At 38.9% G+C, this 25,845-nt stretch overlaps 1 protein-coding gene across 1 annotated transcript in view; it reads left to right on the top strand.

The window, feature by feature from the left end:
- Positions 1–8,628: 8,628 nt before the first annotated feature.
- The window catches only part of PPM1E (protein phosphatase, Mg2+/Mn2+ dependent 1E), a 206,270-nt gene continuing 189,053 nt past the window's right edge, over positions 8,629–25,845 (top strand). Inside the window, exon 1 of the mRNA XM_027870540.1 lies at positions 8,629–9,110. Coding sequence (XP_027726341.1) covers positions 8,629–9,110 — 482 coding nt within the window. The remainder of the gene's footprint in view (positions 9,111–25,845) is intronic.

Below are 25,845 nucleotides of genomic sequence, written 5' to 3'. Positions count from 1 at the left end.
TTTTGACTGAGTCCAAGTTTTACAGAACAAATCCTTTTATTAAAGGGATTTGTTCTGTGAAGTTTGGATTCAGTCAAAGGGCCACACTTGAGGACCTAGAGGGCCACATGTGGCCTTGAGGTCACAGGTTCCCCACCCCTGGTCTAGTCTGATGTCTTTATTTTCTAGAGAAGGAATCCAAGGCCCATACAAATGAAAGGTTTTAACTAAGGTCATTTGACCTTAGTTAGTAAATAAGAGAGCTAGGATTTAAGCCCAAATTTTTACTTCAAGTCCAATACTCTTTTCACTACTTTGTTTCTGTGCTGTATTACCCCTAAGTCACTAATGATTTATATATATATATATATATATATATATGTGGGTGTGTGTATGCACACATCTATTTTACATTTTATATTTTTATAAATATACATGTGTGTATGCATACACATATAAATATACAAACACATAATATATACACATGCATGTATAAAATAAATATACATAAATGTAAATAAACCTAAATAAATAAAATAATCAAATGCAAACAAATAAACTATGTATAAATAAATATAAATATATGTATATACATAAAATATATGTAGGTGCATACACTCGTATATAAATATATTATATATGTAGAGAGAGAGAGAAGAGGAAAGAAAGAGGGGACAGGAGAGAGAAAAAAAGAGAAGAGAAAGAGGGGAGAAAGGGATAAAAAAAGAGAAGAGAGAGAGAAGAAAAAGAGAGGAGAGAAATAGAGGAAAGAGAGAGGGACAGAGGAGAGAGACGGAGAAAAAGAGGAGATGAGAAAGAGAGAGAGGAGAGAGAGAGAGAGGAGAGAAAAAAGAGAAAGATGAGAGAAAGGGATAAAAAAGAAGGGGGGGGGAGAGAGAGAGAGAGAATCTGTCATTTCATCTACATAGGGAATTCCCAGTGAGGAAACCACTTCCCTGATGCAGATCAAAACCTGCTATATAATTTGTACTCTTAGAAAGTTGTTTGGAGGCATTGAGATGTTAAGTGACTTGTCAGGGTCACACCACTAGAATGTGTCAGAAGCAGAACTTAAACACAGCTCTTCCTGACTCCAAGGCCAACTCTCTATCCATTATGCCATGCTGCCTCTTCTAATTACCCATGTCAATGTGAAACTTGCAACCATTTTGGGAAATTACTTTTGTAGAATCTCATTCCTAAAATTCCTGTTAATTTCATGATTTTTAATCCTTCTCTGCTTTTTCTGGCATATACAATGCCAATTTGTCTTGAATCCCAGTAAGCCTATCGGTTCTGAATTTGCATTTGTGTCACTGAATAAAATGAACATTCATTATAATATGAAGAGTATTTTACAGATTTATATTCCCAAATTGATGTTATTAGCTGGAGACAAGGTGTAAAAACTTAAAGGTCATCATCCACACTTGAAAAAATGATTCCTGAATATTTCTATAGTGTTGCTTGCTTTTCTTGAAGGGATGAGAACCAAGGGACCCAAACAAAGCTTCTTCTTCTCCTCTTTTCTTGTCCTTGATGAATAAGCAACCTTAAAAATAATGTGTATATTTTTATAGGTTGTCCAAGGGATGAGGGTTCAGATGAAAATGTCTATTCTGGTCTTTATTTCTTTCTCCTGTTAACAACCTTCGACTTGTGTAGAAAGTGGTCACAGCCAGCTCTATGGGGTTGGTGAGTTTCTGGGAGAAGCCCATTGTTCTGCTGCTGGGACCCTGTCCAAGTTTGGCTTTCTTACTGAGTATTGGATGTATCTCTTGCTTTTATTCCAGATTTTATAAATCACTTGCTATTTATTCTTGCTTTACCTGCCCACCTCTAACACTACCCAAATAATCACATAACCAAGACTAGTCAGTCAATAGACATTTATTAAGCATATACCATGTGCCAGGCACTGTGCTAAGAGCTGAATATATAAAAAGAAAGGTTAATATACCATCCCACCCTTAAAGAATTTATATCCACATGAGGTAGAGCACACTAAATTAGTCTGGTGGATCGGGGGGATGAATCAGAATAGAAAGAGGGATGCAAACACAACACTCAATGTAGAGAGGAGTTGATCACGGACCATTGAAATATGGCAGCTAGTGATTTTCTGCCTGCAGGAAACAAGAAAGCCCTTTCTGCTTAGGTGGAGGAGGGGGAGGGCAGTTAATTAATGCCTTCCCTATTGGCTAAGAATTATAGGAGAGGGAGAAAATCTCTAAGGGGGAATGTCTTACCCAACCTAGATTCAATCTCCACCACAATAGTCACATCTTCCCATGGCAGCACCTCCATAATCAGTGGCTCTCATAGATTTTCTGGAGATATATACTGATGCAACCTCACATCTCTTTCAAAAGGGACAGTGAATCTTTCTTCTTGAACTCCACACCTCTGTCTCATCTTATGCCCTTTTTCCCAGAACTCTCTGTGAAGCAATCCCAGTTACCTATATACAGCCTCCTTAAGTTTCTCTCCAAAGCATGTAGAGATGAGCAATCTCAGAATTCTTGCACCTGTAAAAATGGCTACATTTCTACTTATAATAGTGGTTAAACTATGGATCCAAGCACCCCCAGGCCTAACCCTGTGCGTGCTTCATAGGATGGTCACTGTTACACATTGTATCAAAGAGTTTAATATTAAAACCAACATCAGGGATGGAGATGGGTAGAAAGAAGGTAAATTGCACTTTAATAAACTCATCCATGGAACTTAGTCCTTCATGGAACTAGATTCTCTTCATGGGTTATGATAGCAAGTTACTCAGTTTACTGAACAAAATAAACCTTCATCATAATATAAAGAATATTGTGCAGATTTGTATTCCCAGGTTGGTGTTTCTAGTTGAGGACAAGTTATGAAAACTCATGTGCCAGCATCCATACTTGAAAAAGTGATTCCTAAATATTTCTGTAATGTGGCTTGCTTTTGTTAAAGGGATAGGGAACAGAGGAACCCAAATACAGTTTTCTCTTCTCTTCTTTTCTTGTCTTTGGCAAATAAGCTACCTAAAATGAAGGTTCAGGTGAAAATTGCCGTTCTAGTTTTTGTTTATTTCTTCTGCTTACAACCTTTGACTAGTGTAGAAAGTGGTCAAGGCCAGCTCTGTGGGGTTGGCAAGTTTTTGGGAGAAGCCCATTATTCTACTACTGGGATCCTGCCCAAATTTGGCTGCGGTCCTTTGTAGTGATAATCATGCCACATGGGAACATTATAGGAGTTACACATAATTACTTTTCATCTTAAAATATTAATATCATTATGATATGAAGCACATAGAATTTAAAGGTGAAGGGACTCTTCTAGAGAATCCAATCCAACTCCTTCATTTTACAGATGAGGTGCAATTACAGATGAGGTGAAGCCCAGAGAGGTGAAATTTCCCAAGGTCACACAAGGAATGAGCTGCAGAGCTGGGACTTAAGGCCAAGTCCTCTGTCTCCAGAGTCAGTATTTTTCTGTTGCACCAACAGCAATCTTTCAACCAATAATCAATCCTTCATTCAATGTTCCTGAGGCTAAATCTCCCCTCTTTAGAAAAATTGGGTATTCTTGGATTGAGTGTCTTTTCTTCAAAGATCTCAAAGTAAAAGGGTGAACAAATTACTTTTATGCTCCAATTCCTTAGAATTTATTTCAGCATTTTAGCAAATGCGTGATTTTGTGGGTGTGGGCACTTTTGCCAATGATCACAACCCCTCTACAATGAGTTTCCATAGCTCAAAAGGTTCAATACCTAATAGTCAGGCTTCTTGTGATAAGATCTCCTAGCATAAGTAGTTTGGTACATTGAGAGACTGCATACAGAGACTTTCCAGGTGGTTAGTAGGACTTGGCAATATTTATTTGCATTTCATTGGCATAACAGTCAAGAACTACAGTTCATTCATTCAAAAAGAATCAATTAAGCACCTGCTGTGTGCTAGGTACTGGGGTTACAAAGAGAAAACAAAGTCTCTGCTATTAAGAAACTTAAATTATGCTTGGGGGAAACAATATGTACACAGAAAAATAAATGCAAAATATATGCAAAATAATTGGGAAGGGGTTGGAAAAAACCAGAGGGATCAGGAAAAGCCTGATGTGGCACCTGAGCTGAGTCTTAAAATTAGCTAGATTTTAACAAGTGGAGTTGAAGAGAGAATGTTTTCCATGCACTGAACTGGGAGATGGAATATCATGTATGGGGACCAGCAGATAGGCCTGTCTGGTTGGAATGTAAAATGCACAAGGGAAAGTGATATGAAAGCAATCTGAAAAGACTGGTTGGAGCTAAATTATGATAGGCTTTAAACATGAGATACAAGACTTTGCATTTTACCCCAGAGTCAACAGGGAACAAGTGAAACTTTTTGAAATGGGAAGTGATACGGTCAGGTCTATGTGTTAGGCATATCAGTTTGGCAGCTGTTGTAGAGAATGAATTGGAGAGGAAAGAGGCTAGAGGCAGGAAGATCAAATAGGAGGCTGCTGTAGTAGTCTAGGCAAGAGGTAATGAAGACCTGAACTAGGATGGCATCTGTGTGAGTGGAGACAAGAGAATAGATGCAAGAGATGTTGTGGAGCTAGAATTGACAACTAACTGGATATGAGGTGGGAGGGGGTAAGAGAGAGTGGTGCCAAGGATGAAACCTAGGTTACAAAATGGAGTGTTTGGAAGGAATGTGGTAATAAGAATAGAATAGGAAATAGAAATAGGAAATAGGAAGATTAGTGGGGTGGGGTTGGGTGGGGGGAGGGGAAAGGGGAAGGGGAGGATGATAATACATTCTGTTTTGGATATATTGAGTTTGAGATGTTTACTAACATCCAGGATCACCTTCATGATACAATGAGGCATTGGACGTTAGTGAAGAAAAAAACACCTTGTAATTATATTTCTCTAACTTTGGTTCCTCCTATTCTTTGGCTTTCAAATATCAGAAACCACTGCTAAAATTTAGAGAGCTGGTTTGCCACAAAGTGATTAATTTTTGGCCACAGCAACTTTTCAAGTCTTATACGGTGTTGAGATTGCAGTGGTGGAGGAAGTATTAACACAGATGCGATTAGAGATCCTGGAAATGTTGAAGTAAAGAAAGAAAAAGATGAGAGAAACATGAAGGCTTAAAGGGTTAAAAAAAAGGTGAAGTATCTGGGGATGTGAGGTAACACAACATAAAAAAGGTGAGACATTTTCTTACAGTAGTGAAGTTTTTCTACACTGGGTCTCCATGATCCCAACACTACTATTAACAGCCAATAATGGCAAAGCTGCTCTATTTTAAGTGGACTCTGAGGAATCCTTATTGATCCTCCCTGAAGGGATTACTATTTAAGAGTACTGAATATCTCCTTCAGATAAAAAGCAAGCACTTCTCTCATTTTTGGTGCCATTAACATTGTAACATGTAGGTGTGAGCTTTTTCTTTCATTTTCTATCACTGTTAGTAATAATGTTTTCCCAACATATATCACTTCTCTTTGATATGCTAGTTGAGTCATAAATTAATGTCACAAATAAATGTGATCTAGACAGAGTAACTCAATTGAGAAGCAGAGAGTGGTAGTTTGATATTGTTACATTTGACAACTATGCAATCTTGAATTTTTAAAAGTCAAAGTGTGAAAGAAAACCTTAGAGACATTAGCCAGTCATAAGGAGCTAAATATTGTGGTCATTTATGCTTTCAGCAAAAACTTTCTTTAATCTTTACAGAAGGTATTCTGAAACAGAAACGAACAGGTGGGTTGAATAACAAAGAGAGCTGTGGAGTTTAAAGACTTTCTTGGCATCAAACAGTGAAGTTGCTCTACACTGTTGGTGTTTTGAAGAAAACATATATAAATACATTTAGGCTGTCTGGCAGCCGTCTTATTTATTGGGTTTTACCTTTGAGACCAAAATAAATGTGAGGGATTCATGTACAGTACTCAACATTCCCTGTCAGGTATTATTTAATCTCCTTAGGCTAGGACTACGAATAGAAATCTTTATTTTACATGATGCCATAATATTGTACATTAGGGCCAAAACCACTTGATCTGAAAATAATAGTATCAGGGCAGGGATTTAGGATATTATATGACAACAGCTGGCAGGAGGAGTATCTCTCTTGCCACTGACTGGAAAAGTTACCTCAGACTTCAAATCCAATTAATTAACAGACCTAAGGCCAGGCAGCAGCCAATAGAATTGGCCTTATGGGTAGTTTGTGAGGATGTATTTCTCATGGTAGAGGATGAATAAGATGTTGCCTTATTGTTCAGCTATATGTTGCAGTGGATCTATATCTTAGTGATTGTATTACCGCAGAGTTAGAAACCAGAAGGAAAGCAAAGCAGCATAATGTTACAGATTATATGTCTGTCATACATCTAACAATTAGAAGCCATGCTGGTCCAGAGAGGCTGAGGCAATCTTCTACTCCTTCTCCACTAAGAGGACCTTATCAGTGGATCCTCCTGCCCTCACACAGCTGGAGGGGGTTCAATACTGTGAGGGGAATCCTGACCTCTACTGAGAGGGGATACATTTTCTCACACTCTTCACCTTTCCATACCCCCACCCCAGCATCATCCAGATAATTTATTTAAAACTTAGTTTTTGACTCTGTCTTGACAGAAAGTAGAAAGGTACTCAGTGTACAATATGAGATTTTTTTTTTTATTTTTTAGTTGGGCAATGGGGTTAAATGACTTGCCCAGGGTCACACAGCTAGTTAAGTGTTATGTGTCTGAGGCCAGATTTGAACTCAGGTCCTCCTGAATCCAGGGCCAGTGCTCTATCCACTGTGCCACCTAGCTGCCCCCGCCCAGCATACAATATGAATCAAATATGGAACAGGTATATATTTCTTATACACAGAAGTAATGCCAAACACAAGTGCATACTGGACAGAAACAAATTTAAGAGTGGCATTAACAACTTCTGGCATTCTCTCTCCCGTGGTTGATATTTGAACTTCATCTAAACCTAAGGCATTTTGTGGGACACCTGAGTAGGCATTTTACATTTCACCTTCACTCTTCACTGTCCCTCCCCACCCTAGTAAAAGTCTTCTGGGCTTGGGCTCATCTTGGTGCTCATCTACTCACAGAGTTCTGGAGTAGTTGCCCAAGACTCCTGCCCCTTCCAGGAGTCAGCTCTGAACAAAGGAGGACTGATGAACCTATCAGTCTCACAAGGTCTCTAAGCCTGGACACATCCATCTCAGGATCAATTATTCTTTCACAGAAGAGCAGGAAAGAACAAATACAGAAGGGGCAGCCCCAAGTCCAGGATCAGAAATATAGGTAGAGCATGGGCTTCAGCGGCCGTGTGCTTACTGCCAAAAGGCAACCAGGATGGGGATGGGATAAATTGCTTTTCCTCCTAAGCTTCAGGGGAAGCCTCGGGTAACAGTACCGACACAATCTGCTACATGAAAAGAGAAGAGAGACAAGAATAGTAATTCCCTTTTTAAAGGTCCACTGAGTCATGGTTTTTCCTGATCAGTAGCCAATGAGGGGATTTCTTTCTCATCTCAAAGCAGAAGAATCTTTCAGCCCTGATTTTGGCACACAAGGCCAGCTAGAATCAGCCAGGAGTTCTGCCAATCCCCAAGGGCCCAAGCTTTGAGCTACTATATAGGGTCAGCTGGAAGCAGGAAGGCGTTGCATTTTGCTTGCTTAACCCCCATCCACATGTAGAACAGTGCAGAGTTTTTTTTTTTTTCTTCTTTCCCTGACAAGGTTTGACTATAGCATACCAATGGTTTGTGTGTAGTTTGGGTGGAAAAGCTCTTCCGAGTTCCAGTGCGGGAAGGGGGGAGAGGAGAAAGAGCAATTGTGGAATAATCTATAACATACATATGCTCTGAACCAACACCTTTAGTGCATGTTCAACCAGCCTCTCGCAATTCTCTTAAAAGCAGCTTCCTTCGCGTTATAAAATGACAAGCGGGTGGAAGACTTGTCTCGATTTAACTCCATTCTACAGGCGAGGAAACTGAGGTATGGAAGGGAGCTTCCTAACTCGGTGTCCGTGGTGGCTAAGGGCCGGATCCGGGTCGCCTGCGCCCACCTGCATCCGCACAGTCAAGAAGGGTGGGGAGGATGCTGCCATCCTCTGGGAATCCTCGGGGGGGCGGGGGGGAGAAGAGGCGGGGGGTGGCGGAGGGACAGGAGCGTGCTGGGTCCTGACGACTCTGCGGACCCGGCGGGAGGGACCCGGGGATTCTTAATTAAAGCAGGTTGCCATGGCAACGGTCTCCAAGGCGGCGGGCCCAGCTCTCCCTGGGGCTGGAGGGAGGGCCGCTGCTTGATGGGGATGGTCTCGGTCGTAGCCGGGGGCGCGCGTTCTGAACCAACTTTCTCTCCCTGGAGCGGAGGAAAGGGAGGGGGGAGGAGAGGAGGGGAGGGGAGAGGGAGGGGAGGGGTTCGCGCTCTGCCTCTGCCCCCGCTCCCGGGTCGCGCACGTCCGTACTCGGCGGCGCGCACGCCTGCGGGAGCCCTCTCCAGGCAACCCTAGTGCTGATCGCTCGTGCCGGTGCGGTCGCTCACCGCCCTTGGGGGAACCGAGAAGAGGCTTGAGGGCAGCCCCCCCGCCCCTCCCTGGGCTTCTCCCGCCCTCCCCTCTCCCGCCCGGCGCGCGCCGGGGCATGAGCAGCGATGATGGCCGGCTGCAGCCCCGAGGAGAAAACTTACCGGCGCTTCCTCGAGCTCTTTCTGGGCGAGTTCCGCGGACCTTGCGGCGGCGGCGAGCCCGAACCCGAGCCCGAGCCGGAGTCCGAGCCCGAGCCCGAGCCCGAGCCTGAGCCGGCGGCGGCGGCCGAGGGGACTCGGGAGGAGGTGGAGGACGAAGCGGTGGCGGCGGCTGTGGTGCTGGTGCCAGAGCCCGGGGAGGAAGAGGAGGAGGAGGAGGCGGTGGCAGCCGAGGACGAGGACGAGGACGGAGACGGGGAGGGCGCGGAGGAGGGGGTGGCCGACGAGGCGGGCCCGGGGCCGGGGCAGCAGTCCGGGCCCCCTCCCCCGCCGCCGCAGCAGCAGCCGCCGCCGCCCCTGCCCCCGCTGCCGCGGCCGCTCTCGGAGCGCATCACCCCGGAGGAGGTGGAGGGCGAGAGCCTGGACCTGTGCCTGCAGCAGCTCTACAAATAGTTAAGTGGCCGGGACGGCCTCTGGGCTGGAGTTGGGGGAGGGATGAGGAGGGAGAAGAGAAGGCGGGAGTGGGGGGAGAGAGAGAAGCACTGCCCCCGCCCCCCGCCCCAGCCGCTAAGTCCCGCACCCGCCCACCCTGCCGCAGCCCCCGCGCCCCCTGCTCGGGCCCAGCCTCCGTTTTCCTCCCCAACCCATCCCAGTGACCTCAGCTGCCCCTTCTTGCATGGTCCATCCCGCAGCCCTTCTTTTGCTTTCTCTCGTCGCTTTCCCTCTACTCCCTTGTTCCTCCTTCCTTGGCCGGCTCTCCAAGTCTTCATCCCATGCTCGTCCCCTGCTCTAGGCTATACCTCCTTCCTTCTTGCCCGATCTCCAAGTCTCCAACCTATTGCTCTCAGCTCTCTTCCTCCTTGGCCAGCTCTATACTATGCTTCCCTCTGGCTTCTGGGTACCTCTTTCCTCGCTTGTTGGCTGCCCCATCTCCATCCTATGCTTACCCCCAATTCCTGGGTATCTCCTTCCTCTCTAGCCAGCTTTCCAAGTCTCAATTCTATCCTCTCATCTCCAAGGTACCTCCTTCCTCCCTGGCCAGCTGTTCTCATCTCCATCCTAGGCATACCCCTGTTCCTGGGTACCTATTTCCTCCCTGGCCTGCTCTCTAACTCTCCATTCTATCCTTGCCCCCCGCTCCCAGGCATCTCCTCCGGTGTTCCCAGTTTCTCCTTCCCTCATCGCCCACTTTCCCTGTCTCCATCCTAGGCTTGCCCTTGCAGCCGGAGTTCCTCCCTCCTTCCTGGCCCGCTCTTCCAAGTCTCCTGGGTTCCCTTCTCACCCCACCCCCAACTATACAGCCATGGGAGAGTGGTGACTGTTCTCTCCTTCGAGGGGCTGGGAGATGCCTCCTGTCTAATGGCAACGGTAACAAAGATGAGAATGGCTTCTAAAGAGCACAGGAATGCCCGGAGACTGGATTTCCTCGCGAGGTGGTGCTGGTTAGTGTGCAAAAAATGAGAAAGCCTTTTAGAAGACTTCATGCAGTGGGGGAATCTCAACCAAATTGGGCAACTCCACAGCTTTTTATTTTGGTCAGGCTTGGTGATTTCAGTATCCTGGGTGAGGAAATCCTCTCCATCAATACATATCAGCAACTGCTTTGCCATTAGAGTTATGTAGAGTACTAAGACACTATAGCCCAGGTCACACAACCACTATGTGTAAAAGACAAATTGGAACCCAGGTTTGCCTGACACCATAGCTGTATTCTAGCCTCTACTCCAAGCTGTCCCTCTAACTTCAGAGTTACTAGTAGTTTAAATTAAAATATGATGAGAGGGAAGTTGTTTAAAAAAGAAAGAAAGAAAAGGAAGTTAGTTCCAAATTGAAAGACAAGGTTAGGGGATGATTTTGGGGGTGGTAGTGGGGGAGAGTCTAGTAACTGATTAAAACAGAAAATTAAGGTTAGTTTGTCAAATTGAAGATATCCTGGTACATTCAAGCACTTTTCATTGGAATTAGGGGGTGAGGGGTGGAGAAAGTACTAAGGTTTAGTACTCTGCACTAAAATTCAGAAATCTAAAGATCAGTTACCAAGACTGTCTGGCATTCCACTTTTGAGTTCGATTTTTAGGGCTTCATATAGAAATGTGTTACAATGGAATTTCTTTTAAAATGGATTTTTTTAATTGATGCCACAGGAAGAGACAAATGAACTTGTGAAAACATTTGTAAACCTGGGAGCTTTTGCTATTTAGTCGATAATTATAATGCCAGGTGTTACTCTGGTTCCCAAAAAGTATGCTACCACAGAACCTACTGTAATTAAACTGAATTTTGTCTCTGGGATTTCCCAAAGAGCAGAATAGGAAGGGTCAGGAAATTTAAAACTCTTTTTACATACACATACAGCAGCACATAACTACTTGCTTAGAGTCATTCTTAGTATCAAAATAAAGGAAGTGGAAAAAGTAAGTTGGAAGACAGGTAGGGATGGATTACTGTTAATATTTCACCCTTTCTAGGCTTCATTGACTTTTTGCAAAGGAACTGAAGACTTATTTTTAAAATGGGAATGTCTACTAAAGTGAGAGAATTGAAGGAATGCAATCTACCTTAGTGTCTCACAGTCAGGATATTTTCTGAGTCCTGACAGTTAATCATTGTCTTTGTAAGTGCCCTTGCTGACATATTAAAGAAAGGGACACATTCAAAATACTACAGAAAATAAAAAAAAATGCCATTGGTCCAAGCTAATTTTATCGCTACAGAATATTGTCATTCCATAAATTATTTCTCTTAAGAAAAAGTCGGTAATAAGTGAATGCATATTTTTCAGATGGAAAAGAAAGAGGTAATTCCAATGTGTTGAGTCAAAATGCATTAAGCATTTCAGCTAGAAAAGCCATTCAAACAACAGATTGATCCCTTACCTGGTAATGAAAATTTTAGTTTGAAGAAAAAGCTAGCATGAAAATTAATTTTTGAAAAACATAATTTTACTTTAAAAGAGGGCTTCATGTTGTCATGCTATTTTTCTAGTAATGTTCTGTTTTTATTTGGCAGAACAATAAAATGGCTGGTTTGATTGGTATGAGGTATGTCTATTTATAAAATCCACAACGTAAGAATTGATAGCTATTTTCTTATAATTTACACGTCTCAAATTTTTTATTTGGTAGTTGTGAATGAAAATAAAGCTTCTGAAATGAGAATCAATACATCCAGATTCCCTAATGACAAAGGAAATGATATACGAATGGCCCCAGTATTTGTTTCTTGAGACTCTAGCTAAAAATCTATTTCAAGTTTCTCTCTGAAACATTTGGAAATATTGGTTTTCTAAATGCCATAAAAGAGACTTTGAAATAAAGGTGGGGGAAAAATATAAGGTGCTAGAAATAGGAAAGGAATCCCTTATTGTAAGGAACACTTTCAGAATATTCTCAAAAATCTCTCTGCTCTGTTGCTTTTGGAAATATTGAACACATCTTAAAAATAGATCAAAGATACTTGTCAATGTTAAAATATTTATATAAAGTTACATGTGTGTTAATATTTTCTACCTATTATAAGAAGGGTGAGGGTTGTTAATCCTAACAGAACAAATACAATATAAATCATTGTTTCCCTCATCTGGCATGTTAACATTCTCAAAATATTTATATATGCTTTATAAATAGGCCAGAAACTCCTTCCAAAAGGAATAAGAACAAATCTTACCCCTTTTTGCAGTATTTTACATGCACATTGGTTGAAATTCTATTTTTTAAAGAAAATCATAGAAGCTTATTATATAATATCTCCCACCCTCACTCCCCAATCCTCCTCTCTCCCCTCCTCTCATTTCACTGATTGGTCCAAAATAATTTTGGGAAAGGAATTGTAAATATTACATATAAAGTCTTTATCTTGTTAGCTTTTAAGCTTAGGCCCCCTGCCTAACTTGAGATAAGCAATTACATAGTCAGCTATTAAGATGAAGATCAGTGTTCTACTGGACAAAATTAAATTCCACTGAGTCATAATTAGCAACTTAAAAAAAAGAAAAAAAGCTCAAGGTAATATCTAGGAATGACTTTTGGAGGTTAGCCTCAGGGTTCAAAATTAGAAACAGATACATCATCTAGAGATTCCTTAAAACTGGATGAGAAAAAAACATTTTGAAAGAAAAATCAATTTCCTGGGCAAAAATTCCTTGGGGAGTAAGTAGGACGTTGATTTTAGATTATTTGATTTTTTTCATTTGATAAGGTTTTTTTTTTGTTTATTTAATCTATTGCATGTTCAGCTCAAATCATTTCAAGAGCCATTGGTAAGCTTAGTGAAATACATGTTCTGAAGTATCATCTACCCTGAAGTATTTTGCTAAAAACATAGTTTATTAGACTCTTATCCTCCATAGCATGAACTATTCCTGTGATTTGAAAGTTCCACATGCACATACTGAAATAGATTGTATTGTATTTCTCTCTGTAATTGAACATCTACTCAAATGTCCACCTAAAGATTCAATTAAATATTTTAAGAACATAGTATATATTAGGAGACAGGGACTGGACCTTTGATTTTATTGGTATAAAAAACTCCCAGATGTGAAAATTCTCTCTATCAATGCAGGACAGTACCTTTTCTGCAACTTTTGGTCTTACAGGGTAGACTAAAGCATTAAAAGGGTAAGTGATTTTCCAGTGTCACATAGCCATTATGTGTCAGAGGAGAATGAACCCAGCACTTCCTTGCTCTCTGTCCACTATGCCGTGCTGCCTCTCCCATATCTTTTTCGTGTTCAGTCATTCAGTTGTATCCCATGGATCCTACATACTGTCCATGGGGTTTTCTTGGCAAAGATACTGGAGTGGTTTGCCATTTCCTTCTCCTATACCTTACATAGCTTATATGATTCCCATTTCTGAAGTTGGTAAAAACAAATTCTCCCTTTTGAAAAGTGAAAGTGATATGTGCCTAAATTTACAATGGTTTGAGAAAAGGGATTTCTAACTGGTGATATAGCATATTATACTATAGTAGATGTGAATATGAAGTTACCCATTTATAGGTTACGTTGTTCAGTACTATGCACCTGATTTTCTTTTACTATGTTAGGGAACTATTTCACTCAATTATAACCTAGAAAAATCAATGTTCTCAAGTCTTTTTTAGTACTACGTGTCACATTTTCACATAGGTTGCTCTTCAAAGTTATTCATTTAGTTTGGGTTGGACTTCCCAAGAGGGAGACAGAGAAATCCCAACAGCCTGGCAGCCTTAAGCAGTTCCAGATGGTCTGCTTCAGGGAGGAGGTGGACGCAAAAATGGCATGAAAATATTAATTATTGCTTATTGAAATGAATATTTAAAGTATACTGTATTATATTTTGAGAGAAACTAAGTTTAAGGTATGACTTTATTCATGACTCAATAAGGGATAAAAAATTACTATATTACATCTCCATTTCACATATATCATTCCTTCTATTTTCTCAATGTTTCTATTTTTCCAACACATATATCCAAACTTGTGATTTCTTCAGTGTGAAGAATTCCTAGTGTGGAAATTCCTTCTACAAGGTCAGATATGCTACTGTATGAACCTTAGAATCTTAAAGATTTTTTCTTTAGAGCATTGAGAGGTCAACTGACTTGTCCACTCTATGTCAGAGGCAGGACTTTGAACACAGGTCTCCTCACTAAGTCTGACTTTTACCCTTCCACCCAAGTCACTATTCCATGCTGCATCTAAATATGCCATTAGTGCCTCAGAAATGGAGATTATATATCTATATACACATATATACACACATATGGTGTATACTTACATACGTGTGGGTATGTATACATACATACATATATAATACATGTGTATATATATACTCCACTGTTGAAAGGGAGTATAGAATGAGGGCATTTTGACCACGCACATTAATCTAAAATTCCATGCTTAGAAAAAGACCTTTAATTTCTACTACACAGAACTTCATTTTAAAATCCTATTCACAGGGGCTGGCACTGCAGTCAAGAGTTATATGGTGTTTGTTTTATCTTTCAGAATAATAACAAACTGAACTAATACTGTTTGGATTTTTATCTCTGTGGCAAAGTAGTCTGATTTTTCAGACTGGAACTAAGATCACTCAGTATATTCGTTCTCCCTGCGAGAACCTGAGATGGGAGGAAGAAAGAGAAAAAAAGCATTCAGAAACTTATAAAACTTCAGAGCTGCAAAGAAACTTAAGAGATTATGCAGCCCAAGTCTCTCATTTTACAGATGATGGCTTAGAGAGGGCAAATGATTTCAGTTAAAGACAACAAACATAAAATGCTGACTCTATATAATATTCTATGTTAGTGGTGAGGATTCAAAGACAAAAAAAGAGGTTCTTCCTTCAGGGGTTTTAACATTTCATTTGGGGGAAGGAAGGAGAGTTCTACAACATGTACACAAATAATTAATTACAAAGTATGTTCAAAGTAATGGGAAATAATTTCAAGATAGAGAGAGTGCTAATAAATGGGAGGAATGGGAGTGGCAGGCAGGGGGTGGGGGGTTGGTAATGGGAGTGGGGGAGAGAACCAGGAAAGGTTTCATGAAGGAGGTAGCACCTGAGCTGTGCTTCAAAGGAAACTACAAATTCTGTGAAGTAGAGGTGAGGAGCATTACAGATATGGGAGACCATTTATACAAAGGCAAAGAGGTGAGAGATGGAATGTCATATATAAGGAATACCTAGGTAGTCCAATTTGACTGGATTAGAGAGTGTGTGGAGACTAATGTGAAATAAGAATGGAAAAGAAAGAAATGGGAGCCAGATTGGAGAGGGGTTTAAATGCAAGTCCAGTATCTAGTTAGGGGGATACTTCCTCACCTCGGTATTCACAGGTTTACAGGTTGGTCTCAAGGGAGATGAATAATCTCACATCTAGGGCACCCTGTGGACCTACACTCCTAAAACTGTAGACCACAAGCCTCTGCTAATGAACTTACCTTTAATCCAAGTGGATACAATTAGTTCAAAGCAAGTTCATTTACTTAAATGGCATAGTAAGAACTTCATCTATAAAACATTCTCCCCGATCCAAACCAGGAATGAATTCTCTCATAAATACTCACAGTGTCCCTGGGAAGAGTGACCACAAACTTAAAGTATGTTCACATATAAGAAATACATGTGGTCATTGCAACTCATGCCTTTTGTACTGCAGGACCAGGATATCATTTCTCCTCTTATGGTTGCTTCATACTTTTCCATCCTTGGTGTGATATCTTCACTGAGTTGTTTGAACCTATTCCTCTTTATGGTTTAACCCTGACTTTCAGAATTAATTTTCTTTTGAATCCATAGTTGGCTTTTTTTCTGTACCGCCGTAACTCACAATCCTTGAAGCTGCTTCTTGCCTCAGACCCTCTGTGTGTGTCTCTTTGCTTTCTCCTGGATGTGGTGTCCCCTGTTTCTCAAGTAGCTCCTACAAGATGCCACGGCCAAGAAATCTCCTATAGTAGGGTCACCCTCCACAAAATAGTTTTCCATCCTAAACTGCACCTCAAGTATTTAATTATCTCTAGGGTTCATTGGGCTTAGCTTTTTAAAGGACTCCAGAGGTATGGCCAATCTTTAGCCAGCTAAAGGCCATTTCCCTTCCAATTCAATCTGAAAACTTTTTCACATTTCATAAAGGAACATCTTTGAACATTTTTAGCATATTAATATTTCATTGCCTTTGTTATCTACCATTTTCTATGATTATATCAACTGAGGCAGTAGTGGTATAGGAACCACCACCAACTCCTTAACATATGAGGTTGAGGTTTTTGTATTGTTTCTAGAAGCAATAGGAAGCCAGTGACAATTTTTTGGGGGGAGCACTGTATTTTAGTAGCATCAATTTAACATTTGAATGGACAGTAGATTAAAGAGGAAAGAGATTGGAGTAAAGACCAAATAAGAGACTATTACAAGGTGGAGTCAATATGGCGGAGTTTAGAGTCAGCATTTTTGCCCCTGCTCCATCAATTCTATTCATATACCTCGTTGTTTATAACATTTGTCAGAAAATACTTAATTTGATTTGGTACTTTGCTTGCATATATTTGGACATTTAATCCTAAGAAGACTAACACCTGTAGTAATTTATTCATAGAGTCTATGTATCAATCACCCTTTACCGTGACTTGTCATACCACACATAGCCTCTTTCTATTTTGATATTCATTGTAGAAAACTTATACAATAAAATACAATTTTAAGAAAACCTGAAAAATTCACAACTTGACATGGCTTTGCTAAATAAAATGTCTCTCAGTCCAGAGAAAAGAGAAGAATTCAGCTTCTTGGTTGGGTTGATTTTGATTTATGCCCTTAGGTATATAAAAACATACTAACTGCATAATGGAATATTTAATGGACTCTTACATTGTGATTTTTAATTAGTTGATTTAGCATAAGACTACAACCTCAAGGGTACTTTCTAAATGTTCACTTGTACTCTTCTATTTTTCTTACTCTGGGAAAGTGCTTACATTTTGAATTTGATCTTCAGGCTCTTTATAGATGTCTGTGGTAGCAGAAGCTAAAAAGATTTTTCTCATTGCTTCCTCCTTTTCTTTTGTTGGTCAAGGATAGTTTTGACTTTAACATCAGGCATTGTGTTCTCCTATTTTTGGTGGGTGAGAGGGAGGAATGCCGTAACTGGAATTTTAAAATACCCAATATGACAAAATGAAATTATAGTTCTGAAGTACTAGCTTTACTTTCTGCTATTGTACACTGTATTAAGTAAAATAATCATAATCATGCAATAAGAGTGATTAAAAATGTTACAACATATTAGTCTGATTATGGGGTTAATGATCTTTGACATTATTATATTATAATTTTTATGATAAATTAATCTATTGCTGATTACTGACCAGTATGCAGTTTAGCGACTTGCAAAAGACTAGATATTGAATACGTGAAATTAATACAGATTGCAGACTAATTGAACCAAAATATTTCTCTGTTCTTTTTACTTAATTAAAAAAAGTCTCCTCCTTCCCCAGAGCATTTCTTTCTTTCCAAAAGGCATTTTATTTGAATAAATGACAACTGCATTTGGGATTAGAATTGGGAAATAGCTGCCTTTGGCTACTTCAATAATTAATATTGAAAATGAACAAGTTAAATCGATTCAAGATTAGTTTTGGACAGAATGGAAAACACAGCTTTTGACATCTATTAACTGAATAGCATTATGTTTTCAAGTTCTGGCATTGTTCCCCTGTTCTGAACTCTTTCTTTTTTTCATGCAGTTATTTGGAAAGTTTCCAGATTCCAAATTGTATTTTCAACTTTAAAAATACTGAAAATTTGGTCAGTAGACTTTGAAAACATTTTTTTCCTAACCTAAAGCTTTAAGGGTTTAGGTATGCTTTTATGGATCCTTGAATTGCTTTTTATTGTATGCCTCAGCTGGAGTACCATTTTGAGGATTGTAGAACTAATTGGAGGGAAGGGTAATTAATTTAACTTCCCAAGAAATGTAGTTAATTTCTGCTTTTTTTTTTCTTTAATGAGTACTCCATACATTGGCAGAGACTTGAAATTCATCAAATGAATATTTATTTTCTTTGGCTAGTATAAACTCAGTAAAGCAATACTCTTAACTCATGAAATTTCTAGCTTCACTTCTCTTGTAACATATCTGAATATTCTCATTCATATATCATAGTCCCTGAAGAAAACCAGCTCTGGTTAAACTTTAAACTCATGATAAATGAAAATAAAAGATATGATGGAAAAAGTGAGCATTTTAGTTTTTAAACTCTTAGTTTGATACTGTCTTTAATTTAATTATATAAACTTAAGAGGAAGTACCATCTTATTTTTTATTGCAGCAAGATTAATGTAGTGCTAAAAGATAATATTTAACCCTTTTGCATCTTAAAATCTTGAGAGGGTAAGAAGAGAAAAATAATTAATCTAATTTTTTTTTTTTTGGCTAGGCAATAGGGTTAAGTGACCTGCCCAGGGTCACACAGCTAGTAAGTGTTACGTGTCTGAGGCCGGATTTGAACTCAGGTCCTCCTGACTCCAGGGCCAGTGCTCTATCCACTGTGCCACCTAGCTGCCCCTAATCTAATTTTTAATAAGTCAATTTTAGGTTCTCTTTTTTTGGAATTCTTTTCCTTTCTCTCTCCCTAACCCCTATAGGGAAAATTTCAGTGTGTGTGTGTGTGTGTGTGTGTGTGTGTGTGTGTGTTTATACATACATACTTTATACTGTGTGTATATATGTATATATGTGTATATACATATGTACATATATATAACAAATTTCATATATACGCACCTATACACAAATACATACATACTTGTGTGGATGTGCACAAAGTTGACTAATATTTCATCTTGTTTGTTTTGTACAAGATTTTTATTCGATATCATTTGGAATAGATTATAGAATAACAGTAGGTAATAGAATAATATTCTTTTTTCTCCTTGACTCTAACCTTGTTACTTCTACCTGAAACATATGGTTCCTGATTGTAAAGAGAAACTCTGGCACATTGTCAACCATTCCATGTTTTAAAGGTTGGAATAAAGAAAAAAATAATTTATTGTGTGATCTGTTAAGTACTTCTACATCTTCTTATAGATTAAATGTAAGATTTCTTTCCATTTAATTTGAAATGTTGGCCAAGAAATGACTAATAAATACATTTATTTTTAAATGTTTATTCTGTTTGTTAAGTATAAGAGACAAGTATTTTTGCAGTTATGTTTTCTTATGGTTTATTTTCCCATTATTATGCATCATTTCAGCTTTGCTGAAAGTTATAAATTGTGTTGCTTGATTTATGGAAAATTTTATTGAATATATACATACATGTATTCTACCCACAATGGAGTCAGTTTGACACAAGCTATTTGAATTTGGTGAGTTCTATGAAACAAAATTCTGTAGATGTTTATCATCTTTGAAAATAAAAAATAAATATAAATCCAGTACTGTTTTTGTGGCCTTAGAAGAAGAAATACCTTGGGTTAGGAATTGTTTTTTAGGGGCAGCTAGGCGACAGTAGATAGAGCACTGGCCCTGGAGACAGGAGAACCTGAGTTAAAATCTGGCCTCAGACACATAATACTCACTAGCTGTGTGACTCTGGGCAAGTTACTTAACCCCAATTGCCTCATCCCCCCCCAAAAAATTGCTTTTTAAAGGGTTATTTAATTCCTTAGTATTGGAAAGTATGTGTGAAGAAATAGAAAGATTATCTCTAAATACAAAATAAATAAATCAGAACCATACACTGGAATTTTATTTTTAAAAAATGCTTATGGTGCTTTTGACTACAGCTATATAATATAGCCGAATTAGTCCAAAATTTAAAAATATTTTCTTATTTCCTACTCTGTTTTTACAAGTGGCATATAGTACATTCTTATAGAAACTTTCAAATGTCAATCAATCAGTATTTATTAAACATCTACTATTTGCCAGTCACTGTGTTAAACACTGGATATGTAAAGTATCTTTAAGTTATAATTTTTTATAAAAAATATCTTGCTATTGTACTAATAGATCTAAGCCAGAAAAACTCCTTTAAAACATTAGAAAATAATTTCATTTGTAACAATTCAAATGGTCACTACTGGGGGGGGGAGTGAGTTTGGGGTGCTTTCACTTTCTCTTTTTCATTAAAGGGCCCCTAGCTCTGGATTCTGGATTAGGGCAGCTAGCTGGTGCAGTAGATAGAGCACTGGATCTGGGGTCAGGAAGATCTGAGTTCAAATCTATCCTTGGACACTTATGAGCTGTGTAACCCTGAGCAAGTCAGTTCATTCCTTTTTGCCTCAGTTCCTCATCTGTAAAATGGGGACACACTAGATAAGAAAATGGCAAACCACCCCAGTATCTCCAAGAAAACCCCATGGACCAAAGTCGGTGGGTCACATAGAGTCAGACACGACTGAACAACAACAAGAAAGCTCTGGATTCACTCTCAAAGGTGGTATTCAGTCCTGGGGAAGCCTGATCTCTGAAGAAAGGAGCAGTTGGGTTTGTTTGGTTTTTATCTGGGTTGTTACTCCCTACCTCAGAGCCTCAGGAAGAATCACTTAAAGCTAGGTTTAGTTCATGTCGAGGGACTCACAAAGTTCTCTATGTGCAATGTAGATCAGGCTTGACTAGTAATTTCTACCACACAGAAGTGCTATAACACAAGACACACACACACACACACACACACACAAAGATTAACAAGCACATGTGGACAAAACCTCGAAACATGAAGCAGTAACTTGCAACTACTAGTACGCTCTCTTAGGCAGTTTATACTTAACACATTAAAACATGATATAATTTGTGAGGCTGCTTGATTGGCATTTCCTCTTTACCTCAGCCCTGCACTGTCCAAACATCTCCAGCAAGATCCACATCTTCTGATGAGCCACGCCAGGGTTTAGGGGCTCCTTCATCTGTCTGTGGTCATCTCTGAGAAGGGTGTGGTTGCAGAACACTTCCTGCTGCCTGTTAGATCTGATTGAGGGACCCAGGAACTTCCAAACTCTTTAACTCATGAAACTGCTTCCAAAGTGGGACCCATCCATCTTAGCATCAGGGTCCCAAGGCTCAAGCTCAGGCTTGCCTAGGTATGATCCATTGCCATGTGATCATAACCACTATGCTACTGGGGTCAGGAAAGGCTCCCTTTTCCTACCTCTCCTGGGAAGTTTCAAAGTCTATGATGTCACACGTTCCAGGGAGAGGAAAGAGAGAAGAAGAAGCCATCACTCCTTTTAAAGTAACAATATGCCCTGCCCCTGTTTCTGGGGGCTGGCTGAAATGGATGGAATGTGAGTGGGCGAGAGGAAAGGACCTTTAAGAGTTTGCTGTATCATCTCAAAGTAAAAAGTCTTTCAAAGCTGAGCGAATACATGTTTCTTCTGGAGTGACCAGGGAGAGGATCAGTAATCCCTGTGGTGGTCTCTAGTCAGAACCAACCACAGGACGTGTCATTTACTTACCTTACACATATCTTAGGTTTAACTATTGTAGTTCCTTTTTAGGTGGAGAGAAAAATGACTCTGTACTAGTGATTTAATTGATTTAGGGACCTCTCTACAAAGCAGGTAGACTGTTTATAGTGTTCTTCAACTTACAGTATTAGTTGTCTGTGGCACTGAAAAATTAAGTGACTTGCCCAGGGTCACACAGTCAGTATGTGTCAGAGGTGGCATTTGAACTCAAATTTTCCTATAAGGCCATCTCTTTAGCCACTATACTATGCTACCTTTTCTTCTTTACATCATATAAATTATGAAGGGATGATTAGTTGCAATTATCTTCCTTTCCATTTTACCTTTCATTCTTCTGGAGATGGTTTTCCATGTGGTGATAAAACTATCCACATTCAACTCAATAAACATTTATTATGCACTTTCTATGTGCATAATATACTATACTAGGTATTTTAGGATACTGACAAAAATGAAGCAATCTCAGCTTTCAAGGAGTTTATATTTTACTGGCAGTATACAAGTTGTTGGCACCGTGAGGCTATTTTGCCTGAGGAGACATGCAGAGCATCACCTATAACTTCAGAAATTGATATAACTTGTGATTCTGAAGAGATAGTATCTGATGTCTTTTTGTCTCAAGTTCCTGGTTGTGACTTGCATTCACTGGTTTGGATTCCTTCAAGTGTGATTCCTGATTGGTCAAGCACTCTTAGATGTCTCATTGCACTATAAAGACCATTAGTGTGGTTTATAAACCAATGTGCTCTCCAAAACATCATAGGAGAGTCACATTTTCTCACACCCTGAAAACCTGTAGAGATCTTCTTTTATATATCTGTAACTCCCCAGTCTTTCCCCATTTTTGAATTGGAGAATTTGGCTGAGTGTTAGTAGCTTGCAGAAAAGACCAAGGATAGTGTCTGTAGAGATAGGTAACCAGGGAAAAGACGAGAACCATTTGTCTTCAAAATACAAAGATTAGCTTATTATCCCATTATATTAGAAAGGACAATACCAAAAGAAAAAAAGAAAGGAAAGGATTACTATATTAGATTGAGGCATAAACATGGCATTACTGTCAGCAAAGAATATACTCTAAGGACTAAAAGATAGCCAAACACATGAACAGATGGCAGAGATGCCATACATCTAAAATCATCAAGGCATTCTTGGCAAGCAACTTAGTTTTCTCCAAGGAAACATCTGCCTGACTGTAATGTGGGCCTTATTTTTTTTTTAACCGCTTTTCCAGTTTATTCAAAACACTACTGCTAAAGCCCTTGTTCTCTATGTCCAGTCTTTCTTCTAGCTTCGTTACTGGATCTGCTTTGCTTTTGTTTTTTTGGGACTCCTCTTAATTCTACTATTTCTGATAAGGTTTTTTTTTTAAAACCTAATTCCTCATTCTTTAATATTTACAACCCTCTTACATTTTGCCTCACTTTATCTACTAGTCCACATACTTTCTATAAAGTATGTTTGTCTCCAAATATTTTAGAGAGAAGGTTTTTTTTCTCAATCAACTCCTAAAATAATTGCATTTACTGCCATGTTATATGGTATGTTTTGAAATGTGTATGAAGTAATTCAAATTTATAGAGCAAGGACTTGGATTTAAAATAAAATAAGGAATATAAAAAGGATTTCAGTACTGAACTGGGAGTCAAGAGACCTAGGTTCTTTTCCAAACCATTTCAAATGACTTCAACTAAAATTACCTATTGCCTGGTTTTTTACACCTAAAATAGAAATATTGTAATTTCCTCTAAGAACCCATAAGGAAACTAGGAGAGAGATGTAACTTCCCTGTATTTTACTATACTGACCTGAATTCTGAAGAATCAATTTCTGAAGACGTCCATATAGTTCCTGGAAAGTTTTGGGGGGAAAATCTATCCAGAGATGCAGTTCATATAAGCTGAATACAGATGGATTAAACCAGAAGGTAGAAACATCTAGTATGATCAGTGAGACAATGTAATTTGGAATCGTTAATTCAGATCCTACCCCTAGATTTATGGGATAGGGACAACATACATAGCCTTAAGGAATTGGAAAAGAGTATCAAATTTGGCAGACTAGCCATTGGCACAATCTAAGTAAGCATAATGTTCTGTGTATCCTGGAAACCAGCAGGAGGCCAAAAAACTGCAATTTAGTGGTTCAGGTCTTTCCATGACTCCATATGATCAGCACTTGTGAACAAGACATTGTCCACAAAACAGTAAATTGGCTGATGCATTTACTGAATTAATTTCTAAATAAAAGCATTTGTTTTGTCTTCTCATTTCTCTGTTAACCTAAAAGAAAGCCAGACCCTTCTTACACATGTTCAGAGACCTGCAAAATAAATTCCTACATTAACCAGGTCCAAAAATGCATCTCATTCTGCTTATTTAGTTTATCATCTCTCTTTCAGGAGGTGAAGAGCCTTCATCATTATCAGTCTCCTGGAATCATGCTTGATCATTGCATTAATGTCTTTGAAAATTGTTCATTTTTACAGTGTTGTTGTTATAGTATGTCATTTTCTATTTCTGCTCACTTCTTTCTGAAGCAACTGACACAAGTCTTCTCAGGTTTCTCTGAAACTGTCCCCTTCATTATTTCTTATAGCACAATAGTATTCTACTGCATTTATATACCATAATTTGTTCAGCTATTCCTCAGTTGATGAACACCCTCTTTGTTTCCAGTTCTTTGCCACCACAAAAAAAGAGCAGCTAATAATTTTTTAAAATATAGGACTTTTTCCTCTTTCTTTGATTTATTGGGGTATAGGCCTAGTAGTTGTATCACCGGGTAAACACAGTTTAGTAATTTTTTTGGCATAGTTTCAAATTGCTTTTTAGAATGGCTGAACTAACTTGCATTTATTTGTAATTAATTCTGCATTATTATAGCTTTTATAAAAGGCTTTTTAATGTTTACAAAAAGTTTTACTTATCTTATTTGATCCTCAACATTCTGTAAGGTAAATGCTAGTATTATTCCTGAGTTACAGATGAGGAAACTGAGACTGATAAAGGTTAAATAACTTGCCCAGGGTCATAGAACTGAGAAATGTCTGAGGTAGGATCTGAATTGAAGTCTTAGTGACTCCAAGTCTATCCTTCTACTTACTATGTTAACAGAAAATATTTTTTAAATGGTGATAAAAGTATAGATTTTTTTTTAAATAATTAGAAGTATACTAAGTTCAAGAAATCAATTTTAATCAGATAGTTTACAAACTTTAAAAATGAATTTTTTTCAGAGAACAGGGTCAGGATAAAGCCAGTAGATATTTGTATTTGGTAAATGTGTGTGGCCCAGATGAAAGAGCATGAGTCACCCTGATGATGTATTATAACATTTGACAGTTTGTTAGGTTTTGGCATATTTGAGAATTTCAGGATAAAAGAAGCTTTTAGGAAGCTTTATAAATGTACCAAGTTGATGAAAGAAAGTCCAAAGTGAAAATCTTGTAAAATCTTTAAAAAGAAAGAATTAACTATCCTGATAAATATGTTTTTGAAAGCATATAGGTTATGTTGTTTTCCTCAGTGGTCTGGTTTAGTGAAAAGAGCACTAGATTTGAAATCAGAGCATTTCTGTTTGAATGTCAGCTTTACTCCTTACTGACCATTTGACCTCGGACAAGTAAATTTATCTCTCTGAGCCTCAGTTTCCTGATCTGTACATTAGAGGTTTGGACTAGATGATCCCTCTCAACTCCAAATCTTATGGACCTGTTAGAAAAAGAGAATTAAAACTGAGGAAAAGATCTTATCTATTCATAGAGTAAGGCAATACCATTAAACTTAGATAAGAAAATGTGCATCTGACAATGGCATTTAAGTAAAAATTAGATTTATAATTGAAGGAAGATGTTACTTGCTCACTAAAGAATTATAGCTATGGACTGCAAAAGTCATGGATTTCATTTCTAATTTACATGATACTATTCCTTAATATTTGGAATACTATATTCCCAGAAGGTTGATTGTAAAACAAAGTTTTGCATATTAAACCTTATTCTCCCACCAAATTCAGCATGTTGTTGTTCAGTTCTTTTCAGTCATGTCCGACTCTCTATGACCCCATTTGGGGTTTTCTTGGCAAAGATGCTGGAGTGGTTTGCCATTTCCTTATCTGGCTTATTTTACAGATAAGGAAACCGAGGCCAAGAAGGTTAAGTGACTTGCCCAGGGTCACATAAGTGTCTGAGGCCAGATTTGAACTCAGAAAATGAGTCTTCTTG

Source organism: Vombatus ursinus, unplaced genomic scaffold (assembly GCF_900497805.2).
Source record: "Vombatus ursinus unplaced genomic scaffold, bare-nosed wombat genome assembly UNPS02014797.1, whole genome shotgun sequence".
Lineage (NCBI taxonomy): Eukaryota > Metazoa > Chordata > Mammalia > Diprotodontia > Vombatidae > Vombatus > Vombatus ursinus.
This window is presented reverse-complemented; position numbering and strand designations above follow the sequence as displayed.